At 49.0% G+C, this 12172-nt stretch overlaps 1 protein-coding gene across 8 annotated transcripts in view; it reads left to right on the forward strand.

The window, feature by feature from the left end:
* The window catches only part of TENM3 (teneurin transmembrane protein 3), a 439982-nt gene extending 429165 nt beyond the window's left edge, over positions 1 to 10817 (forward strand). For all 8 annotated transcript variants that reach the window (XM_065899884.1, XM_065899885.1, XM_065899886.1 and 5 more), the window contains 3 exons: positions 2195 to 3806; positions 7874 to 8004; positions 10062 to 10817. In XM_065899884.1, the coding sequence (XP_065755956.1) occupies positions 2195 to 3806; positions 7874 to 8004; positions 10062 to 10817 (2499 nt within the window). The remainder of the gene's footprint in view (positions 1 to 2194; positions 3807 to 7873; positions 8005 to 10061) is intronic.
* Positions 10818 to 12172: the final 1355 nt, after the last annotated feature.

A 12172-nucleotide genomic window follows, 5' to 3' on the forward strand; every position in this document is an offset into this window, starting at 1 on the left:
TCTAAAATCCACCCAGACTATTTCCATTTCCTCGCTAGGATAGGCACCCTAAGCCACAACTTATCCATGGCCAAGTAAGGAGTATTACTACCTGCCGTGAGCTGTGATTCTGAATGACTCTGCAGCACTGGGTCCTGGGCCTGTGAATTCGGCAGCGGTCCAGGCTTCCTCGGAAGGCTGCAGACCACCAGGAACAAGTCTCAAGACTTTTGCCGCGGAGTCTGTGCACAAAAATTGCCCCTAGATGTGCCCAGAGAGGAGGTTCTGCAGAAGCGTAAGTCAGGCAAACTGCTTCTGAAAATGGTGGACGATAAAGAAGCAAAGAGGGCTTCCCTGGTGGCGCAGTGGTTGAGAGTCCGCCTGCCGATGCAGGGAACACGGGTTCGTGCCCTGGTCCGGGAAGATCCCACAGGCCGCGGAGCGGCTGGGCCCGTGAGCCATGGCCGCTGAGCCTGCGCGTCCGGAGCCTGTGCTCCGCAACAGGAGAGGCCACAGCAGTGAGAGGCCCGCGTACCGCAAAAAAAAAAAAAAAGAAGGAGCAAAGAATGAGCCTTGGACACGGGGTTATGCGTTTCTGTGTCAAAAGCAAAGAGCGAGTTCCGGTGCGGAGGGTAGGTGGGGAAGTGGGCTCCTAATCTAACCACCTCCCAGTTTGGCCATCCTTCCATTCGGTCTAACAAGTTTTAGAGGGGGCTTCCTCAGAGGATAGAACCACCCATGCACTGCACCACGGCAAGAGCTACCTAACCAGCCTCCAGGTTGGCCTTGTCTCACGTTGGCCTAATACATTGTCTTTTGTCTTTCTGCAATTACTTGCCAAATATAAAGAGCTTATTTTTATTTTTATTTTTTTGCGGGGGTGGGTACGCGGGCCTCTCACTGTTGTGGCCTCTCCCGTTGCGGAGCACAGGCTCCGGACGCGCAGGCTCAGCAGCCGTGGCTCACGGGCCCAGCCGCTCTGCGGCATGTGGGATCCTCCCGGACCGGGGCACGAACCCGTGTCCCCTGCATTGGCAGGCGGGCTCTCAACCACTGCGCCACCAGGGAAGCCCCAGAGCTTATTTTTATTTATCTATCTATTCACTTCATAATTTAGCACCAAAGCAAGTCTGTAGCCCAGGAACCATCCTCCCCGCACCTGAGGTACAAGTCTGATTTGGTTCTCACAAAAGGAAATTTCAGAATTCAGATTTTCCTGTCATTACAGATGCCATTTAAGAATCTGCAAACAAACAAACAGAATATCTGGATCCATGTTCCTAATAAGGGCATTGACAGCTCTCATTCACCGAGTGATTTGTTTGTAGCAGTGTTTGTTGCTGTTGATACTTTAGGTACACATGATCCATTTTGGGCTAATTTTATGTTTCTTCTTTATTTATTTTTAATAAATTTATTTTATTTATTTATTTTTGGCTGCATTGGGTCTTCGTTGCTGTATGCGGGCTTTCTCTAGTTGCGGCAAGTGGGGGCTACTCTTCGTTGCGGGGCACAGAGCACGGGCTCTAGGCGCGTGGGCTTCAGTAGTTGTAGCACGCAGGCTTAGTAGTCGTGGCTCACGGGCTCTAGAGCGCAGGCTCAGTAGTTGTGACGCACGGGCTTAGTTGCTCCGTGGCATGTGGGATCTTCCCGGACCAAGGCTCAAACCCATGTCCCCTGCATTGGCAGGCAGATTCTTAACCACTGCGCCACCAGGGAAGCCCTGTGTTTCCTCTTTATAAAGTAATGTTTTGAATGCTTTGCTCCTTCCCCAAATGCACTGGAAATTAAAACATGATTTGAGTGGTTCTTCAATCAAATGAGGGGGAAAAGCCACCTTACTAAATAATTGCTAATTATGGACAGGACTGCACTTCCCATATGCTGTTTTCCCCTTGAACTGTTGTCTTTGAAGCAGCTTTGCTCGTGCCCGTATTACGACTTACCGGAATCCATGGACAATCTTCTGCTTGGCTATGAATGCCTGAAAAAAAAAAAAAAGAAAGGTACGGTCCTGAGACCTGAGACACTCACTGCAGAACCCCTCACAATTAAGCATCCAGGCAAATTAGGCAGGAAATCGGTAGCGACGTGGAAAGTCAAGGAGACCCAGTTGGAATGAAAACCACTCTCTCAAGGGGAGTGTTTTGCGCGTTTGTGGTCACTACCTCCGCCATTCGCGAGTGCCGGCTAACGGTCTGTCCTCTCTTTGCAGTCCATGGTGCTTCTGCTGCATAGCCAGCGGCAGTACATCTTCGAGTACGACACGTGGGACCAGCTGTCGGCCATCACCATGCCCAGCGTGGCTCGCCACACAATGCAGACCATCCGCTCCATCGGCTATTACCGTAACATATACAACCCCCCGGAGAGCAATGCCTCCGTCATCACGGACTACAACGAGGGCGGGCTGCTTCTCCAGACGGCCTTCCTGGGTACGAGTCGGAGGGTCCTATTCAAGTACAGGAGGCAGACCAGGCTCTCAGAAATCTTATACGATAGCACGAGAGTCAGTTTTACCTACGATGAAACGGCAGGAGTCCTCAAAACGGTAAACCTCCAGAGTGATGGTTTTATTTGCACCATCAGATACAGGCAAATTGGGCCTCTCATTGACAGACAGATCTTCCGCTTTAGTGAAGATGGGATGGTGAACGCGAGATTCGACTACAGCTATGACAACAGCTTTCGGGTGACCAGCATGCAGGGTGTCATCAATGAAACTCCGCTGCCCATTGACCTCTATCAGTTCGATGACATTTCTGGAAAAGTGGAACAGTTTGGAAAATTTGGAGTTATATATTATGATATTAACCAGATCATTTCCACAGCTGTAATGACTTACACGAAGCACTTTGACGCTCACGGCCGCATCAAGGAAATTCAATATGAGATCTTCAGGTCACTCATGTACTGGATTACAATTCAGTATGATAACATGGGTCGGGTAACCAAGAGAGAGATTAAAATAGGGCCCTTCGCCAACACTACCAAATATGCTTATGAGTACGATGTCGACGGACAGCTGCAGACAGTTTATCTGAATGAAAAGATTATGTGGCGTTACAACTACGACCTGAATGGAAACCTCCACCTACTGAACCCAAGTAACAGCGCGCGCTTGACGCCTCTTCGCTATGACCTGCGAGACAGGATCACCCGACTGGGCGATGTTCAGTACCGGTTGGATGAAGATGGCTTCCTGCGTCAAAGAGGCACAGAGATCTTTGAGTACAGCTCCAAGGGGCTTCTGACCCGAGTGTACAGTAAAGGCAGCGGCTGGACAGTGATCTATCGTTACGACGGCCTGGGAAGGCGTGTGTCTAGCAAGACCAGTCTGGGACAGCACCTGCAGTTTTTTTACGCAGACCTCACTTATCCCACCAGGATTACTCACGTCTACAACCATTCGAGTTCAGAGATCACCTCCCTCTATTACGATCTCCAAGGACATCTTTTTGCCATGGAAATCAGCAGCGGGGATGAATTCTACATCGCGTCAGACAACACAGGGACACCACTGGCTGTCTTCAGCAGCAACGGGCTTATGCTCAAACAGATTCAGTACACCGCATACGGCGAAATCTATTTTGACTCCAACATTGACTTTCAGCTGGTGATTGGATTTCATGGTGGCTTGTATGACCCGCTCACAAAATTAATCCACTTTGGAGAAAGGGATTATGACATTTTGGCAGGACGATGGACAACGCCTGACATAGAAATCTGGAAAAGGATTGGGAAGGACCCAGCTCCCTTTAACCTGTACATGTTTAGGAATAACAACCCTGCAAGCAAAATCCATGATGTGAAAGACTACATCACAGGTAAGTGTCATTGTTTTTCCTTTCCAAGTACTTTAATCACTGGATTAACACACGAAATAACGGCCCGTGGTTTAACTGTGCGCCTCCCTCATGCAAAATCAAATGCCTAACCTTTTAGATGAAACCAAGGAGAAACCACAGAGGGACACTGAGACATAGTTCGTTGCTTCCTATTCTGCCTGCCAGTGCCCAAGACCACAGGTTTCTGACATGACGTGCAATCCAGTCACTTAAGGAAGGGAAGGGACGTGGGGGTGCAGAAAACACGGGGAACTTGGAGTCCCCAGATTGGAGTTCCAATTCCAACGCTTTATAGCCAAGTCACATGACTTTTTGAGTCTGTTTCCTTAAAAGTAAACTGGGGAGAGCAATGCCTGCTTTGTGGTATTAAATACAGTAACGTATGCAATTCTGCTTTAAATAGTGACTGCCTTACAAATGTGTGAGGGAGGTTTTCCTTTTACACGTGTCAAGTTCTAATGAAGGAATCAGTAAGGAACACGACACCACGTGACTCAGCAGCCCATCCCTGGGAGGTGTGATAACTCCCTCTTCCCCACTGTCGCCTGGGGGCAGTGATGCTTAGCCAGTGGACCCTGTTTCTCTCCTCAGTTCTGTCCTCTTATACTACTGTCTTCATCACCAGTTAGGGCAGTGTTCCTGTACGGTGGCACTGCTAAGGAACACATTAGTTTTTCTGCCAGTATGGGTATAGTTTTAAGACCTTTCCAAATTCAGTGCATGATCCAATTTAAAACATTGAGTTCCCCTTCTGCCACCACAGAAGCACCAGGATGTGAAACAGAGACGAGTCCTTGCAAGCGTGACTCTGGTTCCCTTTAACGAGCAGCTTCTTTACTCTTTATTGAGGTAACATTGCTTTACAACATTATATGTTTCATGTGTACAACATTCTGTTTCTATTTCTGTACACACGACAGCGTCCTTGCCAACACAAACTTACGTGACATCCGTCACCATACACAGTTGATGCCGTTTCCCCGCTTTGTCCTCCCCACCTCCTGCCCTTGTGGTAACCACTACTCTGTCCTCTGTATCTACATGTTTGGTTTGGTTTGGTCATTTATTTGGTTTTTTTATATCATCTGAGTTAGGGGAATTCCCTGGTGGTCCAGTTGGTAAGACTCTGGTGTTTTCACTGCCAAAGGCCTGGGTTCAGTCCCTGGTCAGGGAATTAAGATCCCACAAACTGCACAACGCGGCCAAAAAAACAAAAACGTTGTACATTACGAGCGAAGTCATACCGTGTTTGCCTTTCTCCGTCTGAATTACTTCACTTAGCGTCATACCCTCAAGGTCCATGCATCCACGTTGTCACAAATGGCAAGATTTCATTTTTTTTGTGACTCATATTCCATTGTGTGTGTGTGTATACACATACCATATCTTCTCTATCCATTCATCTATTGATAAGCACTTAGGTTGTTTCCATATCTTGGCTATTGTAAAGAATGCTGCAGTGAACCTAGGGGTGGATGTATCCTTTCGAATTAGTGTCTTTGTATTTTTGGATAAATATGCAGAAGAGAGACTGCTGGATCATATGGTAATTCCATTCGTAGCTTTGTGAGGAACGTCCATCCTGCTTCCCTTACTTCCCTCTGGTGAGCTGAGATCTCCCCTCGTGCCCTGCTGCAGGGATTCTGAAGCCTTCTGTTTCCACCTTCCATTCCTGAGCCACACTCTGCCACAGTTAACCTCCTGGCTATATTTATGTTTCCTAGAGGAAGGTTATTCTGGAGTTTTCTGTTCTGTTCGCTTTTGGCTCGCGTTAGGTCCTCCTTCCGGCTGTCTTTCTCACCCAGCGCTTGAGGCGTCCCCAGACGGCTGTTTTCGGCGCAGCTCTCCACCCCCGGTTCACTGCACATCTGCCTCCCACTTTCCTGGGCTTTTCGTAGCCCTCTCCCTCGCGAGCCAGTTCCGTCCGTGTCCCTTCTCTCGGCGTCCTCATTCAGCAACACCCTTATGGAATTCTCCTTCAGGGTTTTCCGTACTTACCTGCCTTCACGTCCCACTTGTTGGGCAGTAATGTTCAACACTTGATAGGAGCCTCTGATTTTCACTGCTTCACAGACATTGTTCACAGTAGGGTACCTTTGCCCCCCCAGCACTGCCCCATCCAAAAAGAATTTTCTCTAACATACAAGCCCCCTGTAATCTTACGCACACATGCGCGCACACACACACAAGTGTGTTACTTTCTATCCTCCTCCACCACCAGCCACCCTCCACTTAAAACAGGGAGGACACCGCTGGGTTTATAGCCTATATGATGCCTGCACAAAGGGACCTGCCAGCCTGGCAATGAAGTGAGAGTCTGTGCCTTGGAGAAGGAAATGGGGAACAAGTGGCCTTCATCATTCTGACAAGCAGTTTACCACTGGTTATTTAAGAGGTGTTGACAGTGGCTGAAAGGCTGGAAAGCCCACAGCTCCTGGATTCATCCTCTGCTAGCAATGTGGGTGGCAGGGAATGCCACGGCAGCATTTTCTGAAAAATATCAAAAGAGAGATGGAACAGCATAAAATATATTAGGTGAAATGCAATTTCGAGTTTTCCAGCAATGTGCTTAGTATATAAAGTAAACTACACCCAACTGTACTCGTGAAGCTGCAAGCCTGCTGCCTAGTTCCGTAACATTAGAACCTCCGGAACAGAATCAAAGCCTTATTTTCAGCTTAATGGCTTCTGGAGTCACGTGGTGACATTTTAAAATACCATCTTAAAGGTTTCCAGCTTCTTCTCTCCCCCAAAGTTTGTCTCCACCTGTGCACAGTGAGCCTGTGTAGTCAGAACTGATGGGATCAGAACGCCTGTGCCCTTGGCCAGCTTGGCCAGCTTTCACCATTCATCTTTAAGAATCAACGGTTGATCTTCATACCCGCAATTCAGGGTTCTTATTAATAGGAAATGGGTGGTGGAAGCCTGCATATCCTTGGGCAGTCGCTTTTGAAAGCTAATAACACACGACTTCTATTTAAGACCAGCCTTTACTAACTACAAATGCCATTTGTTGTCGACAACGCTGTCTGTTTCGTGTTTCTGGGCGTTGTTATTCGCATTTTTTATCACCATCACCAGCACAAGGGACCGTGTACCCCCTCTGTCGAGGTGAGTCTCTGTTATCTGCATTGTCTGCAGCCCTGTCTCACTTCGTTCTGCTTCTCACTTCGTTCTGCTACTGAAGTTATTGTCATCGTGTCTGAAAATAGTCGGTTTTTTAAAACATCTTTATTAGAGTATAATTGCTTTACAATGGTGTGTTAGTTTCTGCTGTATAACAAAGTGAATCAGCTATACGTATACATATATCCCCATATCTCCTCCCTCTTGCGTCTCCCTCCCACCCTCCCTATCCCACCCCTCTAGGTGGTCACAAAGCACCGAGCTGACCTCCCTGTGCTATGCGGCTGCTTCCCACTAGCTATCTATTTTACGTTTGGTAGTGTATATATGTCCATGCCACTGTCTTTGTCACAGCTTACCCTGCCCCCTCCCTGTATCCTCAAGTTCATTCTCTAGTAGGTCTGTGTCTTTATTCCTGTCGTACCCCTAGGTTCTTCATGACCTTTTTTTGTTTTTTCTTACATTCCATATATATGTGTTAGCATACTATATTTGTTTTTCTCTTTCTGACTTACTTCACTCTGTATGACAGACTCTAGGTCCATCCACCTCACTACAAATAACTCAATTCCGTTTCTTTTTATGGCTGAGTAATATTCCATTGTATACATGTGCCACGTCTTCTTTATCCATTCATCCGATGATGGACACTTAGGTTGCTTCCATCTCCGGGCTATTGTAAATAGAGCTGCAGTGAACATTTTGGTACATGACTCTGTTTGAATTATGGTTTTCTCAGGGTATATGCCCAGGAGTGGGATTGCTGGGTCTAGAGTCAGTTTTTAATTGTAGGGTGATGGCAAACATGGGCTCTTTTTCAGGGTCATTGTTTGCGAATGTGGGTTTTACGGTAAGGCTTTCAGTGCAGGAAAGCACAAGATAAACTCTAAGGCCTTTCATTTGGAACCTTCTTTTCCTAGATGTTAACAGCTGGCTGGTGACATTTGGCTTCCATCTGCACAATGCCATTCCTGGGTTCCCTGTCCCCAAATTCGATCTAACGGAGCCTTCTTACGAACTGGTGAAGAGTCAGCAGTGGGATGATGTACCGGTAAGAGACAAAAAGCAAAACCATGAAAAGGTGATAAAGGGCTTACTTGCACCTTATTTTCCCCTGCTTAATCAGACTACCCGGGTGAAAACTGTACCAAAGACCATTTTTAATTTTTTTGACTCTTTCAGGAAAGAAAGCACCACTTCCCTCTTGCATTTCTGTTCAGCAAATCAGGGGCCTGTGAAACAGGCTTAAATCTGGTTTTAGTGATGCTAATACAAACAGAGAAAAGCATTATCAAAAGGTAATAAAATGTGAAAGCTCATTTTTGAGTGCAGGGTTTCTACAGAGAACCCCAGGAACGCACATTTATAGTATTTGGGACCTTAAGGCAAAGATACAATAAACAGGAGGGCGGGGGGGTTCATGTCACAAATTAGCAGCTCGCAAGCAATGCCACAAAGTTCCACTTCCTTAAAATACTGGCAGTGTTTCAAGGGAAAGGATTAAAAATAAAAATAAAATGGCCTCTGGTAAGGCACCACCTACTACTAGGTGTTTATGGAATTTTCCTGAAAAGAACAGAGCAGGAAGCCTGGAACTGTTCTGGGAAATAAAAGAAACGGAGAAAGAATGGAAAATTGCAAAGTCAAAGCTGCCATTTCAGAAAGTGGCACTTTTAATTCCCACCATGCAGAGATCAGAAAGGAATGCAACAACGAAACACCAGAATTTCTAGCTTAAAGCAAGAATAATTAAAGGTCAAGAAATTGGGCTACCCCGTAATAAGAAGAGAGCGCAGAGTTTCTTAGAAAGATTCATTCCCCACCCCCACCCCCGCCCCTTGACCAATTTCCTAGAATTTCAATGAATACAAAGAGAAAAGGCAATCCTGGCTCAAACACACATACACACACAAGTTATTACACAGTTCCAATACCTCTGCTTTCTGGTACATGTTTCATACTTAACATAAAAGCAATTCCTTTTTCAGATGTCACCTTTACATTTAAAAAGTAAAACCCATCCAGTTTCCAGGACCTGGGAGCCATTTTGACACTTCTAACTGCAAATACATCTGCACTGATCAAGTGCCATGAAGACATCCTGAAGTTTACTAATGCCTTTGAGCGTGTCCTAATGGCAGATGACTTCCCAACATGTCTGAAAACACTGAAGTCTTACTGTACAAATGGACTGCCAACTTTTTTTCCTAGGCAGCCTTTTCAGTCAGGCTCAGGTCCTCTGTCTTCAGAAGCATACCATAAGGACAGCTTAGGGAGTCGAAGGCAAAGACATCAAGGCCGCCCGGAGAGCAGAAAAACAAATGTGCCCTCACTGCTGCAAACGAAACACGTTTCCATTTGGGGAAACCCTGGCCAGACAAACATCTGGTGGTATAAGAGCTGTCTGAGTTAAAACTCCCCAATTTAAAACCCTTGCCAGTGTAGAAGGCCCACTGTCTCCTAAGTCTGCGAAAAAAAATAAATGTTTTCCTAAAGTAATAAACACTCGTTGCCAGCTGTCCCACTGTGCGCCGCCCATCGTGGCCGATTATAGTGGTCACATGCAGCTGCAAACTGTGCACCCGGAGACGGTGCCGAGTTTGCCTGAATTAAAGCACACGCCTTTCAAAGCGTATCAAGTGGGGCGCGGTGAGCCAGCGCCAAGCGCCCCCAGGCTTTCCAGCCTTCCCCTGGGTGCTGGTGCTTTCTCCCCAGCCTGCCATGGAGAACGGTGCTGGGGTGGACGCCCCGATAAGCTGATTCCGCTCGTGGGGTGAGCCTGGGAAAAGGGCATCTGGAAACGGAGAGAGAGAAGGCAAACGCCCTGCATGCTTCGCCCCCATTAGAAAGGAAAACGCTTTGCTAAGCACCATGCGTGATGGCGTTACCACCTCGCTCTGCCTTTCGAAACACACTGGGGATCAGCCTGAGCGGGAGGACCCCGGGGGCCGGCGAAGCCTCGGCCTCTCTCAAGAGCTGACGGAGGTTCTCCCCAGCCCCCCGCTCCCCGCCTTCCCCCGCCCCTCCGTTTTTCCTGCCCGCAGCCGGAGCCCCGCCCGGGCGGAGGCTGTTCTCTAAAGCGCCCTCCTGTTCTGTTTCGCTTTTCAGCCCACGTTTGGAGTCCAGCAGCAGGTGGCGAGGCAGGCCAAGGCCTTCCTGTCCCTGGGCAGGATGGCCGAGGTGCGGGGCAGCGCGCGCCAGGGCAGCGGCGCGCCGTCGTGGCTGTGGTTCGCGACGGTTAAGTCGCTGATCGGCAAGGGCGTCATGCTGGCCGTGAGCCGGGGCCGCGTGCAGACCAACGCGCTCAACATCGCCGACGAGGACTGCATCAAGGTGGCGGCCGTGCTCAACAGCGCCCTCTACCTGGAGGACCTGCACTTCACCGTCGAGGGCAGGGACACGCACCACTTCATCAAGACCAGCACGCCCGAGGGCGACCTGGGCACGCTGCGCCTGACGAGCGGCCGCCGGGCGCTGGAGAACGGCATCAACGTGACCGTGTCGCAGTCCACCGCCGTGGTCAACGGCAGGACCCGCAGGTTCGCGGACGTGGAGCTGCAGTTCGGCGCGCTGGCGCTGCATGTGCGCTACGGCGCGACCCTGGACGAGGAGAGGGCGCGCGTGCTGGAGCAGGCGCGGCAGCGCGCGCTCGCCCGGGCCTGGGCGCGCGAGCAGCAGCGCGTGCGCGACGGCGAGGAGGGCGCGCGCCTCTGGACGGAGGGCGAGAAGCGGCAGCTGCTGAGCGCCGGCAGGGTGCAGGGCTACGACGGCTACTACGTGCTCTCGGTGGAGCAGTACCCCGAGCTGGCAGACAGCGCGGACAACATCCAGTTCCTCCGCCAGAGCGAGATCGGCCGCAGGTAACGCCCGCGCCGGCGGCGGGGAAGCGCGCGCGCGCGCGGGGGCCGAGCCGGCGGGGCCGCCTGCCTCTCCAGCCCCAGGCGCAGCGCCACCTATGCGCAGATGTGTCTGGGGCGCGAGCCGAGGGGGCTCCCCGGCACCGAGGAGAGCCAGACTGCTCTTAAAAAAAAAAAAAAACCACCCCCCCCCCAAATCAAAGCAGACAGACAAAAACAAAAACCTTTCTTCTGAATGACCTTAAAGGTGATCGGCTTTAAAGAATATGTTTACATATGCATATCGCTGCACTCAGTTGGACGGAAAGTATTGCGAGGAAAACATCATTAAAGGAAAAAAAAAAAGCCCAACCATTTTGCCCCGGGCCGTCTGTTCTTCGAGGCACTGTGTTTAAAGAAGGTAGAGATGCACACAGTGTTTCCAGATGTTACCCAGCTGTCGACCTTTGCTTACAAGAAGTAGTCTCTCTGCATAGGGTGTGATGTATATCCCTGTTAATGTTAGAATGTGAGGCAGAGTTACTGTTCCTGGACGACCCGACTGCTTCCCCAGTGCTGCTTTGTAAAAGGACATTGGCACAAGTGACTTCTGCCGGGGCGGGGATTTCTAAGGGATTTTACGAGGCCAACGTGGTGTGCCTCGCGGGGAAGAACCGGCCCACACAGAATCCTTGTCACTGATGATGAGCAAAGGAAGCCCTGATTTTTTTGTAAATTATGTGAGACAAGTTGTTTATGGATTTTTATATGAATTACAATTTACTGTACATCAAATATTAGTCTCAGAGGAGTTAATTTATGTAAAGTGTTTAAAAAGTTTATACTTAAAAATAAAACGATAAAAACATGTGAACTGTGTGATTTTTTAAAAAGGATTGCACCTTTTGTTATCTGTTATAGCTGTACAGTATAAATTATTATATTGTAGAGATATAACGACTTATGCCTATAATGTCCGGAAGTGTTAATATTTTTGTATCAGGTTGAAAAAAATGTGCCACTTTCTATCGCTAGACCGGTAGGACAGTGCAGTCCTACGTGGGTGGCTGGCTCATCAGAGGACGTCTCCTTTCTCTTCTCTTTTTCATCAGGCCGGTGTCCTCGACCATTATCAGCTAAGAGGCACGGTAGAAAACTAAGGCTGGTGGAATGTAACGGAAGATACAAACACAAAAACAAACAAACAGAAACAAAACAACCAAAACGGGGCGGGAGGAGTTCTCTGGCCCTCTCTCGGCCCTGGAAGTCCGTGGGGAGTTGGTGTCGTTAACCCCAGGGTTCTACTGTTAGCGTTCCTTGAAGCCTCATTTCGTGATGGAGGCGAGAGACCCCGTCGGGTGCTCGGGAAACCTTTGTGAGCAG

This window comes from Phocoena phocoena, chromosome 21 (assembly GCF_963924675.1).
Source record: "Phocoena phocoena chromosome 21, mPhoPho1.1, whole genome shotgun sequence".
Classification (NCBI taxonomy): domain Eukaryota; kingdom Metazoa; phylum Chordata; class Mammalia; order Artiodactyla; family Phocoenidae; genus Phocoena; species Phocoena phocoena.